This window comes from Amphibalanus amphitrite, unplaced genomic scaffold (assembly GCF_019059575.1).
Source record: "Amphibalanus amphitrite isolate SeventyFive unplaced genomic scaffold, NRLGWU_Aamphi_draft 000107F_arrow, whole genome shotgun sequence".
NCBI lineage: Eukaryota > Metazoa > Arthropoda > Thecostraca > Balanomorpha > Balanidae > Amphibalanus > Amphibalanus amphitrite.
In genome coordinates, this window is record NW_024881602.1 from 647,457 (window position 1) to 670,150 (window position 22,694).

The 22,694-nt window shown below is 55.4% G+C and overlaps 1 protein-coding gene across 1 annotated transcript in view; it reads right to left on the reverse strand.

Annotated features, from left to right (window-relative positions):
- The window catches only part of LOC122380822 (roundabout homolog 2-like), a 95,659-nt gene that overhangs the window by 32,510 nt on the left and 40,455 nt on the right, over positions 1-22,694 (reverse strand). The window contains exon 2 of the mRNA XM_043364308.1: positions 7,303-7,599. Coding sequence (XP_043220243.1) covers positions 7,303-7,599 — 297 coding nt within the window. The remainder of the gene's footprint in view (positions 1-7,302; positions 7,600-22,694) is intronic.

The window sequence follows — 22,694 nt, forward strand, 5'->3', positions numbered from 1 at the left end:
CGGCGATTTTTGTGCGCGGGCGGCACATATTGAAATCCACTATGAAAAAGGCATGCTCCCAAATCGACGGGACCATGGAGATTGAGAGCACAGTGGGGACTTTTGCCGTAGATGTCACGACATTTCAAATGCTTCTCGGTACGCTAGCTCGATTGACCTGTCAACTACGGTAAATTCCGATATAATGCAGTTGTAAAACAGTTTAAAATCACTCTGTCCTCATACATGATTACACAGTTGTTTAATATTTCACGTAATTTAAAGGCCTTTGGTAGAAGTGATAGCGAAGAAACGCTTTTAACATTTTTGATCGTTTAATCCGTTGATGAACTTCGTACGGCTAAAACCTCGGATCCGTCCGGTACCTAAATGTTTAAAACGTACTTTTGATCTAGCACAGATCTGGGAATATTGCTGATAGTTATTTGATTTACACAGGTATACAGTTATCAGACTTACTTATGTAGAGTCCCCATGAACGCTTCAGTTTGTGCGATGCAATTGGTTAAACAATGCATAATTCAAAACAAGGTTGGCTTTGATAAATAGGTAAGCAATTGTAGCAAATGCAAACAAGCAGCGTTAAAATGTTTTAAAGTTTGAGCTGATAAAATTCAAAATAGTTTCAACAAAGTTCATTTTGTAGTTAACGGTGATTTTTTTAGAAACTTGGATAAACGAGCAGACACCCAATAAAAGGTAGTCAGGTCATCTCTATACGCAGGTTAAATGAAAAGTGGCTGGTTAATAGGTACCTTTTCGTATCAGTCGCAGGACTGAACATTTATCACGTTTGTCGTTTCAATCGACCACGGGTAATGTATGTGAAACATCAATCAAACACACTGTGAAATTATCGAGTCCTGCTTCCTGATGGAGCTGGGTGGGGTGAAGGGTGGGCCCCTGTATCATTTATATCCCCGCCGGAATAATATAGCGCTCCAATCGTATGAAATGATTTGCACTTAATTGACGGATAAAGACGCAATAGCAGATAATAAACATAGACACATAGGTATTATCCTTATAAAAACTTTGGATGTAGGACTGATGATTTGATTATGTATTTATTTGAAGATAATTTATTATTCGGGTTCATTACAACCGCATCTTCTCAGGCCTAAATAATTTACCACTTTCACAAAACTGTTATGCATTCTGAAGTTGAGATCAGTGGTAAGCACTGAGGGTATGGTAAGTTGCAGCCATGCATGCCACTCGTGTGCATTGCATGCTCAAACTACCTACTGCTTTTCGTGAAGGTCAAGAGCGTGGGATTCCAGGACGTGGACTTATCGGTAGGCTCGAAACTCTGTGTTGAGTCATGCCATTTTTCGGGCTCAGTGGAAACTTGGGAAGGTGTTCGTTCGACTTCGTCCCTCGCCGGTATACATATGCCTTACATGGCACGAGCATTGTTGCCTAACCATATTTCGCCTAGAAATCCCGAGTTGTAACTTTTGAAGAACATGATATGAAATTGACTCTATATCGGCTAATAGCTTCATTTTACACTGAAAGGCGTTGTCTGTGCCACGAACCATAATCTGATGATTTTGGGTTGTTGTCGGCTTACTGCGGCGTGCTTACCAGTTTGTGTCTCAGCCAAATTTAAAAATACTCCTGAGCTACTGCTCCACGCTTCGTGTCGTGATGGCGATAGTAGAGTCGTGAGTCGAGCCGTGTACGGCTAGAGGATACCATTCTCACTGTAAGACAGAGCTATAAGCCAGCGGACCTTGTTGCTGGCACCGCTGGTAAATGCATAGCTTCCTATTCGGGTCACAGGCGATAAAGATGACATAAGTGCGCCTTTCTATCATTTTATCCGGCAGAGTTTCCATTCGTCGTCTTTTCGTTTATACGAAACGACCGCGAGGGCAGTGAACAATGCTCGTTGGGCGCATCGATGAAATGTGGTGAATTTCCTTGGTCCGCACCATAAAACTTCACCCTCGGATACGCCTGCAACAGATGCGCTCATTCCAGCTGGCATCTTTCATACAAAACAGGCCGCTCTTCTCATCGGTCGGAAACGACCGCCGCGGACCCCGCGAGGCCCCGCGGCGCGTGCCCCGGCGACCTCGTCCGCGCCCAGCGCGACCGGCCAAATCCTGACCGGCTTACCGAGTGAGCGACGGCGGCCACAAAGTCGACGCAGACCGAGCTCAACGTGGACGTTGACCTGCGTGACCTCTGTCACAGCGCGGAGCTGGCGTCCAAGTCGCTGCCACGTGGCCGCCTGCGCCGGAGAAGACGCTGCTTATGCCTGTCGCCAGTTCGAGAAACTTCAGAGAAGACTCCAAATGTGACACTACAGCTGTATGTGACGTCGGAGATTTGAGGACAAAAGCAAGGAATTGACTTTTTGTGAGAAGCTGTCGGATGTCGGAACTTGTCTGATCTCTCGTGAGATTTGCCGGAGAACCGACCAGTTTCGACGTCCTTAAATACCACAAGCACGATCTTGACTCAAGTTTTCAATTTAGAGAAGAATTCGGCCCATAAACTTGGGTAATAATGCTAAGCTGAGAATCTCGACTCCGTCGTTAAATGGGAGGATGCATGCCGCGGCCGCAGGACAAAGACATCGCTTCAGCCAACACTGATGGGCGTCTGCCTGAAACTTTTCAGCACCGGCATTTCTGTGATGCTTTCATGAAACGACAGCCGCGTAGCCTTGACTCGTCGACAAGTTGGCCACGCGAAGAGAAATGGCCTCAACGTCAAACCTTCATACATTCGATATGACCAGCAGACAAGGCGATCAATCCTCCTGCAGCCTTCAACCTGACAAAAACTTGACAGACTCGCAGCTACACCACCCTGCCTCAGCAACAGCCCAGCTGTGGTTATCTCCCACGCACCTCCATTCCTGCCACCATAAAATGTATTCAGAACACAGCTTGGCTACGAGGCAGGTCTAAATCGCAGCCCCGGAAATAGGGCTCAACAGCACTGCTGCTGTTTGAGCTACACGGCTAACTTCTAAACCCTCCCAAGGGCGTCTCCACGACGCCAACCGTGGCCGCCCAGCCAGCCGAGCTCCGCGGAAGCCACTAATCCCATACATCAACATAATTATCATCTTTCCCCGGAGGCGACACGTTTCTGGACGTCCGCTGCATCGTTTATTGCAATTACCGACCGGGTGGGTAGCCGCAAGCCGGCTCAACGCCGGATTTTTCGTCACACCGAGCCCGCCTACGCTTTAGACCCGATATTTCTATTCTGAGCCTGCGCCGCGTCGGCAAGAAAGTTGCTATTCGCCCGCTCGCCAAAGACGAACAGGACGCAATTTTCTGGAGCTTGGGGGCGGAGACATTAGCGGCGCGGATACGACCGCGTCAGCGTCTGATACGGACGCCCGGCATTGATCGGGATCAATCAATGATCAGTGCCGCCCAATCATCATATATCACGGATGGGCGTCACCTAATTTTCAGAGCGGTCGTGCGCGAGACGCGACCGGGCGAGGGGAGAGCTCCTGGGCGGACCCTCCGCGGTGGCTGCAGGGAGCGAGATGGAGTCGACTGGTGATCGGGCAGACGGGGAGCAACAGAGGAGGAGCCGGGAAATGGAGGGGATGACTGCAGATAAAGGATGGTTCACGCCATCCAGTTGTGCGGTTGAATTTATGAGCGTGTGATTATATAGCCTCTATATCAAACAAACTTGCTTGTTTATGAAGGAACCCATGGGAGAATGAAGAAATTAGCACGGTATCATGCATGCATAATACAATGAAAGGGTTACCTACCGTTGATGTATTTACCTAGAAGGGCACGGCTGCAGCTTCCGAGGTAGCCTGATGTTCAGTTTGCCATGCTTTGGAGCAAATTACCACTTTCCATCACACTTTGGGACATCGGAGGACAGTGGCGTGGGCGTGCTCTCCGATCGCCGGCGCCATCGCCGCTATCTGGCGGGCGTTCGGAGCGAATTTATCAGAGCCGATCTCAGATCGAGCGCCCTTACGGAGAGTGTTTCGGCCTGGAAACCGAGCCATCTCAGCCGCCATTGCCAGCCGCGGCAGCCGCGACGACGCCCCGTTTACGAGTCGCGTTCAGAACAGAATTCCGGACCGCTGCCCGGGCCGATCCGCCCCTGACTGGCTCCCTGCCGAGCACAAAGGGAGCCCGATCGCGCGGCGGCGGCCGCTGCGGTGTACCCCTCGGCCGCGGGGCGCCCATGATTCACCGCTCACAGGACGGCGTTACGCGGCCCGGTCATTTGGGTACAGATCCTCCCCGGTTGTAATGGGACGACGTCGGAGGGCTGGACCCGCCCCGACCGCCCGCGCAGCCGGCGGCCCGCCCAGCGACCAGACACAGCAGACTCAAGATCGAGCCGATAGAGCGGAGCGACGAGCCCGGCCGCCGCCCCTCCGCTGTTGCTCCTGGAGCTACCTTCCCCTGCAGTTTCTCCCTCCCCTATCTGACTAGCTTCCCTGAGGAGTTGGACGAATTTCGACGGCGATGGAGGTGGTTGCGTCGGTAATGGTGCTCCACCGCGACTCTGAGGTAAACTGGGAAGTGGGAAGGCCCGTCTCCGGATCGGCGCGGGGAGCGCGTGTCACACCATGATGTCACAGATAACTGTGTTTGTTCCAGGAAACGTCAATGCGGTATAACGTGCTGGGTGTGAGATCACCGGTCAGCACGTGCCCAAGAAGGTATACCTACCTACTGGGTTATCGTTATCGACGAGGCAAGGGTAAGAGGACGGAAGCTTTATCAGCGGCGTTGGGGACAGAGGTAATAGGTGCTGACCTCAGCTCAGACATCAGGGTTTGGGTATTTGATCTGGATTTAGTTGACATTGTAGCGTAATAGTACTCGTTCAAATATACCGACTTTATTACTTGCAAACATTGCATGAATAACCTCTGTTTCGCTCACCAGGAGAGGTTCATTAATCCTTGCGGATACAGTGAGCTATATAACTGGACAATCAATTGCTTGATTACGATATTTGTCCTCCACTTCAGAACGATAAACACAGACCGATGCGGAGACGCGACGTTGCTGGCGCGGGCACTGTACGGAATGCGGCCAACTCGGCGCCGGTCACGGCCCATATCGTCGTCGCCGGCGACGTCGGCGGCGGGGCCGCGAGGCGGGGGCAGCAGCGGACCGTAATGCGGCGAGGACAGTGCTGCCAATTTATGGGGACCGCCCCGCCTCGCAAAAACGAGGTGCATGTGGCGGCCGGGCGGTGTAAATGGTCCGTGGTGCTCTCCTGGCTGGGTGGGGGCTCCTCTCCACGGGGGTTTCCTCACCATCACAGGTGCCGTGCACGTTCCCTCTAAATGTTACCGTATGTGGCTCTGGTGACTGTTTGTGACACGAGTGCTCTTGGAGTAATGGTCTAACGGTTTGCACAACGTTTATGTGATGACGTGACGTCGATCCATGGCGTTTCTGTGATCTAGGTACCCGTGATGTGACTCTCCCCGAGCGTCCTATACGGTCACTCGAGAGTCTGCGTGTGGCATAAGTGGCCTTGGTTTTCCGCCGCCAGCCTCCGCCGGCGCAAGAGCGGCGCTCACATATGTGGGAAATGAACGGCCTGTCGTGGAGCGGCACTAAATTGAGACACGTCCTTACGAGGCCAGTATTTCATCCGACCTGCCCTCTCGTAAAACAGTGTCCTTGCTCGCCCGACAAACACAGGCGCAGTTTTCTCCGGTGGCGGTAGGCTGGCCGAAACCTAGTCGCGTTTGTTTCAACACCAAGAACACGACTGCTTGACACCAGCAGCTGTCAGCTGGCGCGAGCGCGACCCGACAAAAACTTCTTCCGCCTCTCAGCTCCGCTGTAAACGCGCACCCAGTTCGCGTTCATTAGTCGATATTAATGGCACCCGGGTGAGTCGGGTCCGATCCGAGCGATGATTGCCGCAGCGCCATCGCTCACGGTGACACTGTGCCACCGATGGGGCGCAAAAACGCAACGCGACAACAATGTGGGGGCGCGCGGCCTGCGTAAGGCGCGAGCGCGCTCCGGCGGGCACCAGCGCCGGCGGCCGGCCGAGTTTTTGCACAGTCGATTGATGAACGGCGCGGGCGATAGCCATCCTTCATTGGCCGGCGATGAAACGCGATCGGGCTCCGGCAGATGCGGCGGCTTCTTTGATCGTGTGACGGTGTGACGGATGGCCGGTCACGTGACGATCTCGGCGCGGCCCGGCGGCGGACGCTGCAGGGCGCCGCCAGCCCGGGGTGACGGCCGGGCGCCGAGCTGGCGCCCCAGCGCCCCATCGCCGATATTTCAGCCATCTGAGAGGCGCTCCGGCCATGCAGGGCGACGTAGCCAATCTCACAAATAGACAGCCGTGGCCGCGCCGCTTTTGTATAAAGTTCATGAATGCAGGCGGCGGCGCGGACGTGCCTGAACATCAGCGAAATTCCCGCCACAAATGGAATTGCATCTAAGCTGGGCGCATTCAATACCAATTTCCGGAAAGGGACGTGGCTTTCAGGAACATCAACATCTAAAGTGGCTCTGATTTTTCCGGCGAAAGCACGCAGCAGCGCCACAATCACTGCAGCCTGGACTCGGCCATTCTGTCTTGTGTGCGCTCCGCGAGGCCAGTCCGGCACACAAAGCCAGTCAGGTGGTGGCCGAGTTGATCTCTCCCACGTGCGAACGGTCGCCGGCCAGACGGCCGCCGGTCGTGTTGACTCGACAAACACATCACCGTTGGAGCGAAGGTGGACCCCTGAGGGACCCCGGTGACCCGGCGGTCCACGGAGGGGGTCGGGGTGGCCGGCGTCACGGTCCGTCCGGCCGCGTCACGGCCGGCGGTCACTCCCAGCACACCGTGACTGATGGTCCGTCACGTCACACCGTTACGCCGCACGCAGCTCCGTCCGGCCGCGGGCATTTGTCGGGTCCCGTGGGCGGTCCCGAAAACACGAAAACAAGAGCACCAGCGTGTGAGAAAACGTGTTTTAAACGCACGGGAGCGCGGACAACACCGCAAGTTTGTTCGACCGGTGGAGTTGGATGTCGAGGCTTAGTCAAGCATGCAGCTTGGCGCTGTAGCCAAATAAAATTGACCGGCACACCTGCTCACAAACGAATGTTTTTAACTCCCGGCAACCCTTCCTAGTTTACTTAGTCAATTATCGACCTAATGCATACATTCACAAGAATGTTTTCAATACTTTGCAAGGCACTTAAAGCATGCCTGCGAATGACCCACCATGAATCCATTGGACATAATCAATGGAATGTTATCAATCACATCAAAACTTCCATGCTCCTCTCAGTAGCGCACCCAAGAAGATGAACTCACCTGCGACTTTGAGTGTGGCGTTGTGGCTGCGTGCCTGGCCGGCCTCATTGCGCGCCACGCACCAGTACACGCCCGCGTCGTTCTCCTTCTTATTCTGCTGCACGGTGAGGAAGAACAGCGCTCCCTCGGGTAGAGTGACCCGGTGCGACGGACCGAGGTTGAGCTCCTGGCCATCCTTGAACCAGAGGATCTTCGGCGATGGCCGGCCCTCGGCCTTGCAGTTGAGAGTGACCGGGTCTCCTCTGGGTACGATCGTGTCCGAAGGGTGCTCCGTGATACGTGGCGACCGGTACTGGCCTGAGGAAAGAACAGCAGACGTGGGTCAAGCAACGAGTGGTAAGACATGGGCCGTTGAACTAGCCCGGAAGTTGTGGAAGAAAGCAGGGAGGGCTGTTGAACTAGCTGTTGAATAAGAAACGATCGTTACAGCAAAGACGTGTGGGAGAGTCACGAAAATGAGATACATCATACAAGTATATGGTGGAAACGCCGGGCGGCGATAAACACTCAATCTTGACAGAAACATGAGAAACGATAATTTACGCATACGTTATTACATATTACGACGAGAAATGCGGTTGCCTAATCACAAAGGCTGATCGACCCAAGTTTAATGTGGGTTCTACGGCAACGTAGGCTATAATTTACTCCCCACAATGACTTTTAGCCATTTGGGACATTTCGATATGCATACTTATGCTGAATCATTGGTCGTGGACACGAATTGCATGTCTTTTCAGTGGACCCTACGGGCTTGCACGTCCAGTCAAATCGCGTGATTTGGGTGCATCAATTCCAACAATAAATCAATAAAGCAAACGCTGTTTGCCCACCGCACGTGAACCGAGAGCAATTAGTTCCAGTCGTTCGGGAGCCAGTCATCGAAACCCGTTCCATAAAAAGTCTATTTGGATAATAACCGTCAAAATGTCTGTCGGTAGTAGCTGTCTGCATGTTCCTAAACGCGCCTTCGTGTTTAAAAACACGCGCCGACGACGGTGCGCCGCACGCACCGGCGACTGCCTGTCTCCGTCGCCGTGACGAGCAGTCCATCTCTCGTCGCGCGACTGACTGCCTCGGTCGCTCATGCACCTCCTCGGGAGACAGATCGGCGCGTCCCGAGAGCCCTCTGAGGGGAGCGATGGCTCCTCTCCGCCGCCAGCCGCCTAATGGGGCCATGTCGCGCTGTTTTTGCGCTCTCCAGCCGGATTGATAGTGCACGCCGCGCGCCGGCCTTCCGGCTCGCTCCCGCGCGGCACGGTTTGTGACAGATATGACGATCGCTGCCGCTAATTGAGCTCGAGCAGGCCGCATGCCAGCCTGTCGGGCGCCACTTATCAAACCCGCGGCCGCCCGGGCTGGCTGTCATGTTCCTCCGCGACCCAGCGAGGGTGTGAGCCGCCGGCAACTGGACTGCAGACTGGGAGCGGGCCACAGCGGACAACACACAGCGTGGCAAGTGTGTGAGTGAGTGAAAATGAGGTTTTAACCCTCGCCCATGTAGGGGGGGGGGTTGGTGCAACCCCCCCCCCTGAGGTTTTTCGGAAATAGTGCAAAAACGGCGGCGCGCAGCGCCGCCAAATTTTGGGTACCTTATGGGGCAAACCTTGCGCATCTTTTCATAAAAAAATTTGACCGGGTCATGTCAGGTCACGGAGTTATGACGTCACAAAGGGAACAGCCTCCGGCCGGATTTTCACAAACTGAGTGCCAACGCCCGAGGTTTCCTGCCGGTGGTACGGACATCGGTTGATGGATCGTGATGAAACTTCCCATGCATGTTGGGGCAAGTATTGGCTATCATATGGTATAAGAAACTTGACCAGGTCAGGTCAGGTCACGGAGCTATGACGTCACAAGAGGAACAGCGTCCGGTACTATTTTTGAAAAGCGCCCGAACCACTATTTTGCTAATTCTTGTCACCTCAATGGGAATATGCAGCAATATTAGCTTCTATAGGGAGCAAATGGACCTCCCAAATCCAAAAATACAATCAGATTTCATAAATTTAAATTTTGATTTTTCGAATTTCTGCCGCCGACTGTGACCTTGCCGACTTCCGGCGCTCCCAACGCGCCATTTTTAGAGCTAGGGAAACGAAATACATACCAAACGATAGAGAATTGATCAAGGAACACGATAGTGAAGGTTTCAAGTCGATATCTCCCACCGTTTTGCCGCAATCGCCGCGGAAAGTTGAAAAAAGTCTATTTTTCCGAAAATTTGACCTTTGACCGGTCAAAAGTAGGTCAAATGTTGACCTAGGACCAAAAAATATACCACCAATCGCGAGATCTCGTTGAGAGCAATCCGTTGGTCTTTTCCGCTAAGCTCTACGACGCTCCGTTTTCAAACGCCAAGGGGGGGTCGCACCAACCCCCCCCCCCCCTGCATGGGCGAAGGTGGCAGATCGCCGTTTACGGGCGAGGGTTAAGGCGTCCCTGTCCGTTGGACATTCGGCCGCCTGTAAGGAATCTGTTTGCTAGAAAAATATCGAATTGCTTGAATTTTGATATTGCAAGTGCTCATTTACTTCAATTAGTGTGTGAGTTCTAAAATTTTGACCTTTAAAGTGCTCGGTAACGCGTTGTGGGTTTCTTGGGAGGTGAGTGGGATCCTGGGACTTACTTAACCTACTGTTAGAATTAGTTTTACGTTATAGTTACTTTAAAGGGTTGTTAAGATACCATTTTGTCCTCCATCAAGACAATAAATTTGATTTGGGATTAATTTTGCCATGGTGCCGGCACATGGCCTACTCTTCACGAACTACACCATGGGTTCTTTATCGTGCGGGTTAGGAGGCAATCCCCACACCCCATCTCACGCCGGGTGTCGCGTTCACCCTACAATGCCGGGTGGTGCATGGGCCTAAATAATTATTGTCTGAGGGACAAGACTGCATGGCCATTTAACAACTTACAGCGTGGCAAACACAAACCGGGCGCTGGCCCACCTTTGACAGCAGTACTCGAGGCGTGAGTCGCCGTCGTTACGGACGCACGATAACAATGGCCGGCGAGGTGCGCGGGTCTCCACCTTTGTCTGTGTCGATCAATGAAGGGGTGGGGCGCCTAATGGGACAGAGCTGTAAAGAAGTGAACGGAGAGAACCGGCCTCTGCCCTGACGAAACTACGCCCATATAAACCGGCGCCAAAAAACGCCACGATCCGCTGATAAAGTAAAACGCCATCGTGCCGCCGACCAGAACAAAACCCCATCAAATCAGAGATTGACGGCTATTTTAAAGGATGCCGACCACAAGGGATACTAAAAGCTGGAACAAAAGCTGCGGCTCCATAACAACAAAGCCGGCGCAGACGTCTCAATCGACCTAGACGGTGCATGGAGCCGATTCAGGGCGTCCATTAACACCTCAGCGATCGTGTAAACACGGCGGCGCCAGGCCGGGTCAGGCCGGGACGGGCCGGTGCAGCCCGGGCGCCGCCGCCCCACGAACAGCTGCACGGGACCAGTGATCGTCGCCGGGCGGCTATCTTTGCCAAACAGCGGCGCGGTGCCGCCGCCGGCGCGGCCAACACCTCCACACCTCACACGTGCGGCGCCACCTGCCCCCTGACCCGGCGCTGCCACCCGCCGACCAAACACGCTATCTCGCTCTGCCCGCCGGCAAATATTGCCCCGAGGTGGAACTCATGGTGCGACGCCCGGGGATCATGGCCCGACGCCCCGCGCGCCGGACAGGGCCAGCCGCTTCCGTTGGTATTCCCATCGACTCCAACCGACCGTGACCTGCCGACTGCTGTGGCTCGGTGGTTGAACCGTCAAACCGACCCACCATTGGACAGCCCGTGCAGACTCGGCACCTTCAGAATGCATTCGGAACCACTCACCACCTACGACTTGACTTGAGTTGATCAAAATTGCAGCTAAATCCCGGAAGGATAACGGTAGTGGATGGAAGAGGTCTGTTCGTGAGAAACGTACAGTTCACCCGTTCAATACGGAAATGTTCGTGCGTGCTCGTGATCGTTCACTCGTTCTCTTTCGTCACCCGGAGGACCATAAAGTTATTGTTCATATAAGTAAAAGTCTATTCTTGAATGAAACGGAAACGATTAAAATGCACAAAATACGGCGGTCACAAATGCGGTTCACTGAATCGTTCTCGTAGGGCCACGTCGGCCGCGTCGTACGTAAGGCCACGTCGGCCACGTCGTGCACCGGGCCGTCGCGCACCGGTGGAGTCTCGTCGAAGACTGTCAGGCCCCCGTCCCGTCTCAGCCCTCGTGGTACGCACAACACGTGGGCATGAGAACCAGGACAGGGGCCAGATGACACATATGTGAGCGGCGTGGCGCGGCGGACCGACCGCCGCGCTCCGAGCGCCGGCCGTCTTTGCGAAGATATCCAAAATGCCTATTTGCTCGCTAACATAGCCGGCCCGGTTTTTCGCGATCATCCGCGGAAAATCCAACAAGTAGCGAGCAATCGTTCAAGCGTCCCGTACGCACGCACACACTCGTAACGATCCGTTCAACATGCGCGATATACATACACTCACATACAATGCACATTCCGCACTACACAATGTCTGACTGAGGCAGGCATTATCCCCGCCAACAATCACCCAGTCATAAAACTGGTGACGGCGCGGTCTCGGCAGCCGGGTGCCGTCACACACTGACGCATGTCGTAAACTACGCACGCTGGGCCGAGAGGCATTGGCGGCAGTGACATTGCCGTCACATGGCCGACACACACCAAACACCCATCACACAATGTACAACACGACACACATTACGTTACCGAAGCGGCGAAGTGTACAAACGCGGACGTACAATAGCGCTAACACGGTGCGTATCATAAACTAATCTAACACTGCTACCTTACACTCTAAGGTCGTAAACTACTAGCGCGTCCAAGAACTGTCACACGGCTCACAGCTGATAGCTAATGGCTGAACTCAACACAAATGACCACTGGCAGAGGACAGACTGAGCGGCTCATTTTCACACGCTCACACACGCACGCGTTTATACCGCGAATGACGGGCGCAGGAAACACTAATAGATGTCCAGACTACGACACTGCTCGGCGGCTCAGAGCGCTCGTAAACGACTCACTTCAGTCGTCCCACGCGCGCATTATCCCTCTGAGGCCGTTTACTGTTCGTCGCCGTCGCACTCGAGACGGCAGAGACGAGAGACTGGCCGCCTGTAACGACCAGTGCGTGGCAGTCGTCGCATCCACGGCGCGGATACGACCGCCTACACCGGGGTCATACACTCCGCTCGTCCCATCGGCCGGTGTCCACGCGGTACGTCTCCGTCGGTCAGCCGCACTGGTTCTTCGACCCTGACCTCGGTCGTGTCCATGATCGACATACACTGCGCGGTCGGCGTGCGCGGGGAGACGCTCTCGCCGTCGGCGTCGCCAGAAATGATCCTGCAGCCGCGTGTCCTTCCGCTTCCAGCGGCGGCCACCGCTGGTCATGCAGGCGCGTGTAAACCCGTCCATGGTCGCTTTACCGTCGATGATCTGGTGCGTCGTGTCGTGGTCGAATTGGGCGTGACGCAGTCTGCCACCGCCTCTGAGCCGGCCGCCGGAGTCCATAAGACAGGACGATGAGTCACTGCCGTTTACGACCGGCTCCGCTCGCTCGGTGACGCACGCTGTCACCCTCGTCTCGTCGCCGGAGAGGGCGGCCGGGCCGGCCCGCGCGGCTGGACCTCTTATCAGTGGTCCGCCGGGGGCGAGATCCGTCCCTGGGCCGTCTCTGCTGCAGATGTCGGCCGGGCTCGGCGGCTCGGCTGTGTGACACCACCTGGTCGTCTCTGCTGAGTCCTGGGCGTGAAGGTCAACGACTGCGCTCGTTCTATCATTGACACCTACGTGATTCACAACGTGTTCACCATCATCGAGCACCGAGCGTTCCGACGCCCGCCCGGTCACCGTCCATCCCAAGAGCGTTCTTACGGCGCACGGCGTTCCCGGCGGCCCCTCAATCACGTCACGGGGCACGATCAGTTCGATGACGTCGGTTCCCAGGAGCACCTCCAACGGGCCGTGGGTGGCGCTGGGGACATCTGGGCCCGCCAGATGTGGCCATTTCTCCTTTGTTACCGTGAAGTCCGTGACCTTGCTTGACACGTTTAGTGTCGGCGTCGTTTGGGCGTTTCGTATACGGTGTGCCCTGCCGTCGCCGCCCACGGCCTCAACGGCGAAGGATACGCGTCGTGACGTCGTCGTGTGGGTCCCACTCAGCGTACTCAGCACCAATTTGTCGGTGGGCCCCGAGATGCCGAGTCGGTCACACAGGTCGTCGGTGATCAGTGTGATCTGACTCCCGAGATCCAGGAGCGCGTTCGTGGTGCGGCTACCTGCCGGCCCATTTACGGTGATGGGCACCACCTGCAGGAGAATATCACTGCGAGGCTCGGCCGATGCGGTGCCGACCTGTTTGGCAGATGACGGCGTACTATCATCGGAATCGCGCAGCGGAAACACTCGTCCTCCATTGTGTAACAGCGTGTGATGACGCCTGCCGCAGTGCTCCGCGTCACATCGTGCATCACTGGGACACGTGGCGCTGATGTGATCGCGGCCCAGGCAGTTAAAGCACAGTCCGTTTCTGCCGACGAACTCTGCCTTCTCACTCACAGTCAGCGCGAGAAATTCGTCACAGTGCTGGAGCTCGTGTGTTTGCTGACACATGGTACACCAGTCACTGTGTCCGTCCGCTGATGACTTTATGGCAGCTGTCCTCTCCCGCTTTACAGCCGCCGCACACTGGTCGGAAACGCCCTCACGAGAGGCCACGGGCGATTCCGGAGTTTCGGATTATTTTTTATATAGATCGATTTGAAATTGATCAAATTATTATACTTAGGCCAAAAAAACTAATCCGGGTGACCAAAAATAGCTGTAATCAGCCCCCCAAGATGGGGTATCCCAGAACTCGGAAACTGACGCGGAGCAAGAGGTTTCTTGAGCCGGATATTCAGAGTCTTATTGCTGATAGACACCAAATTGAAATCCCACATATTATGCATCAAAATGTTCGATATGAAGTTGCCGACTGGTCAGTGCAAAATTTTTGGTATACTTTTTCCCTAACTAAGATGTACTATAGCTTTTTCATGAAGGCTCTCCTACAGTGATTCTGGAATATAACTGCAAAGTTTAGGTAAGGAAACAACAGGTAGTCCCATCTAGTTCCACTCTGATTTTTTGTGAGATGAAGTAGGATTTAAATCTATACCAGGGCAACATAAAAGCTAACTGCGCATATTTGCGCAAAATTTGCAGGAGCCGCTCTTCCTACCCAACTACCGCCCGCCCCGCCCCAGTTTCGGCTCGGCCGCCGCGCCCGGCTTACGCTGACCTGTGTGGCCTGCACGCATCCATGCGTAGTTGACTGGTCATTAAAAACAGATGCGCTTGAGTTTATGAATTTTGTGAAAAGCGCGTTTTATGTATGCATGCATTTATGTATGTATTGACATCAAAAGCCTTCCACATATTGCGTGGCGATTACGGCTTGCATTCAGAGAGCCTTGCTATTGACAACCATCACTCGGCTGAAGAAAGTGGAAATTGAAACCTTCGTGAATATAAGACGCTGCAAATATAGGACACATGTTACTGACGTCGGGTTACCTTGGGCCGTCTTTTTACATTAGATACAATTCCGGTATTTAACCCTGGCCGGACCGATTGGTTTTCTACATTGACCGGGGAGGGTTGGTACAACTCCCTCGCCGTTTCGCCACTAATTGAGCTAGAGCCTCGCGGAAAAAAACAAGCTTGTGTGCCGTTATAAGACGCAAAAATTAGGTACTACCCGATTTTTAGGTCTTAGGTCAGCCAGTGACCTCTTAGGTCAGGTAAGTGCCACAAGGCACGGGCTCGGTTTTAGGTTAATTACTTTGCCAAAAATGGTCGCACTGCCGCGATTTTGGCATAATCGTGTTTGTCTAGCTCAGGCGCGTTGAATGCTATACTTGGTGTTCGGGTGAAGTCAACTTAACCCTCGCCGGCACAGGCCATTTTGCGTCCTTCGACGGCACAAGGGGGAGGGGTGGTACGACCCCCCTCGCGTTTGGCCCCTGATCGAGCTAGAGCCTCGCGGAAAAAACGAGCGTGTTGCCCGTCACAAGAGGAAGCCGATGATACCCAACTTTAAGGTCCTAGGTCATCGGTGACCTTCCAGGTCAGGTCAATGACCCGAAAACCGGGAAAATCGGGACCTGTTAGAAAGTTGTAAATTGTGGCTGCTATGTGGTTTTCCGGGGTGCTGATCACGAATATCGTATTAGTTTTGATCAGAGATGATGTCTTTAAGCATTTAGACCAGGTCGGGTCAGGTCAGGTCAGGTCAACCGGTAGGGGTTGTGACGGGTATTCGTAATACGTGTCAGCCGCCTCTGACAGCTTCGTAACATTATACGAAGGCGCCAAAACTACTTCGTAAATGTTCAAATGGTTGCTAAATTAGAATTCAGCTCAAAAACTAGCCTAGAAACATGTAAAACTCGAAAAAGTGAAACCAGGTCACCCGAGGTCACCAAAGGTCAATGACCTGACCTTCAGGTGACCTTGACACCCATCCTAATGTATGGGAGCAACATCAAATCACATGTTTGAACGTTTGAAACCACGAAAAGCTTGCAAACGCGCGGCTAATGCGAGCCGATATACGCCGAATCGCGATTTCGGCCAAACATGGTCACGGAAAAGAGGTCACAGGTCAAAGGTCATTGGGGTCAGGGTCATGAAATTTTCAGGGTAGGTGTAAAATTGATCAATGCAAGGGTACTGAAAGTTTCGTCGCGATCGGCCGCTTTTTACGCGAGTTATTCGCGAAAAACCTTAGGGGGGTTGCATCATCAACCTCGGGTCAAGGTCAGGTCGGAGCCCCTCAGGTCACGAAAATGGTTGAAGGAGGTCATATCGCATATCATTCGATTCGGCAGGTCTTCCTGAGTCCAATGGTGGCTTTCCCGACTCTCTAGCTCCATCTGATCAGGAGTTATTGACGAACAACTTACATGGCCTTAGTGACGTCATAAATGACGTCACGCAAAGTCGACAATGCTAAAGTCAAGCACTGGACCTTGCAAGGAGTGCATGAAACCATTCCCGGTGCCCGAATAGCAGCTCCCAACTTCCCTTGTTGACTTAAAGTGGTGCTAGATCCTGTATTATACTCAATTATGACGTAATAACTTAACAGATTCACGTCATATATTTAGTGCTTGACATCCAAATGATAGCTTACATATTACAGAGAAGGTATGCAAAGTTTTATGAAGTTTGCTTCACTAGTTGTGGAATAACAAGCAAAAAACTTTTGCGGAAAGGCCGCTGGCCTCTCGCTGGAGCGTTTCCGACCAGTGTGCGCCGGCGTGGGCCGCGCCGACGCGGTGGTAAACACGCGTCTCGGGCGGCACTCAGCGTCATTAGCCTCGACCTTCATCAGCTGCTTGGTGGTCACGTTCAAGGCCAACCGACCAGCTGACACATGACGGCGAAGCCATTCGTCGAGATCGACGAGCGTCGGACGAGTGATGCCGTTTTCCACCATGTGCTCGCCCCACCTCCAGGCGAGGGAGGCTGGTAGCTTCCCAGTCACAGCGGTGACGTTCGTGGCGGCAGCGAGGTCGTGCTCGTAGTGCAGACACTGTAGGACGCTCACCGCGGTGTGGAGCTCACGAGACAGCTCTGTCAGCGCTGACAGGTCGCCATCTTTCACCGGCCGCGATGTGAGCAGTCTTTTCATCGTGGCGTGTATCACACGGGACGGGTCACCAAACTCTCGCTCCAGCTCACACAGGGCGGTGCTGTAGAGACTGGCGTCGCAGAGCATGCCGCGCACAGACTCTCTCGCCGGTCCCGTCAGGTGAGTCTGCAGGTAGGTCAGCCGTTCTACGTCGGTGAGGTCGGCGCGGTCGTGCACTAGCGCCTTGAAGAGGGCTATCCACCGCGGCCACTCGATGGCAGAGCCGCCGAACTTCTCCAGCGTGATGCGCGGCAGATGTGGGACCGCTCTGGTGTCGTCACGGGACGGGTGCTGCAGCCGCACCGCAGGTGGAGGCAGGGTGCCGACAGGAGCCGTATCCACTGGCGGCACATGCAGCTGAGATTGAGCCAGCCACTGTCGGGTGCGCGTGACTGACTCGTCCGTCTGTCGAGACACGTCCACCGGTGCCGGTGGCTCAGTTGCAACCACCGGTAGTCTGGCGACGGATGGTGCAGCGGAAGAACGAGGGTGCTGCGAACCCCGCTCCTCCTGCTCCAGCAGCTCCAGCTCCAGCTGACGGTATTCAGCTTCATCCATCGCCGCCTGAGCTTGCAGCGCTGCCTGCGCCTCCGCCTGCTCCGCCTGCCGCCGGGACTGCTCTGCCTGTTGTCGGGCTTGCTCCGCCTGCGCCTCCGCCTGACGCCGGGCCAGCTCAGCCTTGGCGGCGGCGGCGCGCTGGACCTGTTCCGCCTGGAGCTTGCTTAGCGCAGCTCGGCGGCGGGCTTCACTGAGGCCAGAGGACGCCGTACTGAAGCTCGCCTCACTCCTCGTGTGATATGAGCTCCGGCGACCTTGATGCGATTTTGCATCACTGTCGTGTCGTGACTGTTTGTCAGACATTGTACTCACAGCTCACAACACCGCGTCGTCACTGTAAATCCATCACACTAGTTCACTGATATCCGGCCCGGAGGACCAAAATGTTCGTGAGAAACGTACAGTTCACCCGTTCAATACGGAAATGTTCGTGCGTGCTCGTGATCGTTCACTCGTTCTCTTTCGTCACCCGGAGGACCATAAAGTTATTGTTCATATAAGTAAAAGTCTATTCTTGAATGAAACGGAAACGATTAAAATGCACAAAATACGGCGGTCACAAATGCGGTTCACTGAATCGTTCTCGTAGGGCCACGTCGGCCGCGTCGTACGTAAGGCCACGTCGGCCACGTCGTGCACCGGGCCGTCGCGCACCGGTGGAGTCTCGTCGAAGACTGTCAGGCCCCCGTCCCGTCTCAGCCCTCGTGGTACGCACAACACGTGGGCATGAGAACCAGGACAGGGGCCAGATGACACATATGTGAGCGGCGTGGCGCGGCGGATCGACCGCCGCGCTCCGAGCGCCGGCCGTCTTTGCGAAGATATCCAAAATGCCTATTTGCTCGCTAACAAGGTCTATTTATTTAGCCAGACTCTCCCGACGGAGTGAGGGAGGATGGACGAACAGAGGCGCGCTTCTCTCGGCCCCGCTCGTCGACATTTCGCGCCGCAGTTGTTTTGCTGGATGGCGGTGTGGTTCGCTCAGAGCTGGGGAGTGAGGCGGGGCCGGAGTTCCCTGGGGGGTGCTGTGCTAACAGGCCACTCAGCAGTCGGCGCGGGGCTGCAGCGGATTTGGCTCAGTTCGCTCAGAGCTGGCAGTTGTAAGCGAGGTGGTTTGAGATGAGACGCAGAGCCCGGCAACACTTCAGGGACGCAATCCAAAGCAGTGCACGCTGATGTGACCTACCTCGCACCCAACTCTAGTGGTCCAAAATTACTTTACCCACTTTGGTTGCTGTCGCTGAATAGCACACTTTCGCATGCATTGTGAGCGGAAAAACTTCTAAAGTTAACTCCTAAGCTGTCAGAGTACTCTGGCTGCACCAAAGTTCACCTAATGCATTCTACGAGTAAGTGGCGAGCAGGGTATATTTTTGGCCAGTCACTTTACTTGAAACCTGTTCATTCACCACATACTCCACACAGCCGCCCCCGCGCCGCCACCCTTCCATTCGACACCCCCGCCCGCTCCACCCCTCCGTCGTCCGTCATATCGGGCTGCGCCGGGTCCGTCGCCGCCCCTCCGCGCGCCACAGCGAGGGAGTGTTTGGCACCTCGACGTCGGCTCAGCGGGCCGGCCAATATCCGGTCCCGGACGGCGCCGGCCGCAATCTCCCGCTTCCGGTCGCAAAAAGCGACACCGGAGCGAGTAAAAATGCTGTCGGCAGGCAGCCTTCTGGCGCCGGTGGGCCACTGCTGTTCGCCGGGAGTCCGAAGCTGTTTGCTGGCTGTGCTGTGATGACTTCGACGGTCGGCTGCCGGCTGATGACTGCTGCTACCGCTGGTGGCTCATGCTGATGCGCTTTCGCTGGAGCGCCATCAAACTTTTTACTCCGGTGGAATGGTTCAGCGGCTTATCTCCCCTCCCGATGATGATGATGATCGCCTTATCAGAGCCACGTTTTCACTAGACATCATCAGCAGAAAGTAGTGTTTCCTGGCTTGAGCTAAGCCGTCCGGGTCATTTAGCGCCATTATTTCGTGAATATCCGGTCTCCTAATCTGTTCATTACCTCCTAACCGCGCTTAGGCCTAAGTGGCACCACCGCCCTTCCATCTATCACGGACAGGCTCTTCGCCTTCAGGCGCACACGCCTCCATCTCTGGCCGGATCCGCCCCCTGTCATCGGGAGGCGCTGTCGGCCGGGGGACAGGCACGCCCTTCCGCGGTTCTGTCGCCGCCACCAGTGTCTCTCCAGGCACGCCCCTGCAGAGCTCTGCCACGAGCTTCCACTGGCTGCCACGTCACCCATTGGGTCACCACAGGGTCATCGCGCGGTGCCGATAACGGTGCCGCAGGTCATGACCTGTCACCACGGTGTCTTGGTCGTCGAGTGAGCGTCGCACTGGCACTCGGAAGCGGCGGCGAAACTGGTACGGAAGAGATATTCTGGGTGGCACGCGACGTGCCGCGATTGGCACCGGCGTACGCGCGGGGTAATGGGTCATGCAGGCTGGCGCAGGTGGCATATGGTATGGGAACGTCGGGATGACGAGGTCGCTGTGCTATTATCCAAACAATGGCCTGAGAACTCACTCGGGCAGGATGTTGCAACAGTGGATAGGTAGTATGCGCTGTCGACATTACTAAGACGTTTCTTTTTCAGTCTGTTGCAAGGCGCTGTTGATAGTTTGTCCTGAGGGTGTGTCCACGCGAGCGGGTGCATCAAAATACCACATAAAGACAACTAGACTAGAAATGCTGTTCTGTAACAGCGCTGTGCTAACGAGTCCACTGCGCTGTCAGTTCTCGGTACTGCTAAACCACCGCGAGGTCATTCCAGAGTAGATCCGTAACTCGGGTGCAGCTCTACTTAAAACCTCGTATATCCCGAACAAAGTGAAAGTTCCGTAAAGCACAGTGCGCGCAGGCCAGGCCCATGGCGGGTCATTAAAGCCACGACGGTATGCACGCTAATGGACTCCCGAAGTGGTGGTTTATGCAACACGCAAAGTGCACGGGAGCGCCGGCGGCGGCGGCGCCGAGCCTGCTTGCTCTAGCTGTTGGCCCGCCGGACAGCGACGGATTGGGAGAGAAAGTGCGGCAGACCTCGAGGCTGAGTGACAGCGGATCCTGCGATAGCGCGGTTTTACTGGAGCTGGCCGGGGTCAGACCAGCCGACCGGCCCAGCTGGATCGAGCCCAGCGCCCTGGACTGGCCGGCTGAGCGACACGGGAGCTGTTCGGTGCATCGACGCGACTGCAGCCGATTCCAGCAGCCGGCGTGAGCTCTGCCAGGTGCCCTCGGCAGCCCAGCTCGATGATGCCACCAGGGCCGAATTAATTCGGCACGTCTGGGCTCGGCGGGCCGCCCTTCGTGCTGCTCCGCTCTGGACAGCGCTGGCCGCGAGCCAGAAACGAAAACGAACGCCGACAATAATCGCACGCGAAGCTCGGCCGGAAATTGGAGCTCGAGCTTTTGTTGTGGTCGACCGTCACCGTTCAGGGATTGTGTGAGGCCGGCGAGTCGGCGAGACGAGCCCTTTGAAGTGGCTCGTCGACGGCGGATGAGCTGACTTTTCCGATCAAGGCCACAAACAAAGTGATTTCACGTGTCTGGCCACGGTAAACATGCCGCTAGAAGCTGAATGTCTCATCAGGAAGGCAGTAAATCAGCAGGGCTCTGCCACCTAGCGATGACTATCGCCGCTCTCGGATGAAAGGTACGGAAGGGACCATCGATACGCGTCCCATCGAATAAAACGCCTCCACTTGAGCTGCCGATCAGATCCCTATCGGGGGCGACGGGCGTTCGAGCGGCTCTATAACTCGGACCGGTCCCGAGCCGGGTGGTCGACCTAGCGGGAGGCCACACCTCTCCGGCCGGCATAATTAATGGAGCGATCTGACCAACGGCTACCAGTGCCGCCATCCGTCCAATAATGGCAGGAATTCCAAACGGCCGGCGCTCTCCGGGCCCATTACACATCCATCGAGCGCGGTCGGTCTCACGGTCTCAGTCGACGGCGCCGGGATGGCCGTGAACGTCGAACGGCGCTGACTCCCTAGAAGGCGGCCAAGTTAAACTCCAGCTGCGCAAATGATCAGAGACAGTCAGTCAGTGGGTACCCTCACATTACTCATATTTAGCTTGTTTCGGCGTCTCCAGCCACTCAACTCCGTCAGTCGAATGGTGGCGTGTTTGGCTCAACCACCCGGTGTTTGATGACGGCACACAGCGGCCCCGGCGCCGTCCCAGCTGACCCGACCCGTCCCATTGCCTGACGGCGAGGCGGCGGCGGCGCAGCACGACGCACCACGACGCGCACGATGCGCGTGGCTCGAGGCGCAGCCGGACGGTGCCTCGCAGCGGCCAAGAGCGGCGCCAGATTCCCGGCAGCGTGCCAGCGCCTATTTCGGCGGGCAATGCACGCAATGAGACGTGCCGCTGCCACTTAACCCTCCTCCTCCTGCCGAGCCGGGCGAGCGCGCCGCCGGAGAGGCTGCCCAGAAACGCCCACATTGCGAAACGTCGACACCGACAGGCACCTGCCCACTCGTCGACTTTGAGTGCGCCGGTCGATAGGAGAAACAGATGCCGCGCTCTGCCGACGTCTGGTGCGCTTCAAACGACGCTTGCAGTGGCAGCTGCGGGTTCAAGAGGCGGCTGGCGGCTTTAGAAGCTGTCTGGCGTTTCGGCGAGCGCCTGGTGGTTATCAAAAGTGGTTGGCGCTCGCAGAAGTCGACTACTTGCAGAAGCCACTAGTCGGCTTCGGCAGACGATTTATGCGTTGGGAATGCATCCGATGATTTCGGGCGGAGGTGTCTGTTCAGGGGTTATGGGAGATCTCTTTGTGTCTGGCAGCCAGCAGTATTTGTTCAGGAGCCCTGAGTAGCAGTAAACCGACGCTGCACTGTGTCGCAACGGGTCTGTCTGCCCGAATGTCGGGACTTTGAGAGCCGCATGGCGCCGGCGGGGTGGAGCGTCAAAGTGATGTCATGGGGAACTCACGCCGAGCGAACGGGTGCAACGTCCGAACGAGGGTCTCTATGCAACTGTTTATCCAGCACTGGTTACCTGCTGATATCGAGCTAAGTGTTTGTTTAGCAAATCGCGGCCGCCGGACGCAGCCCGATTGTCCGGCGGT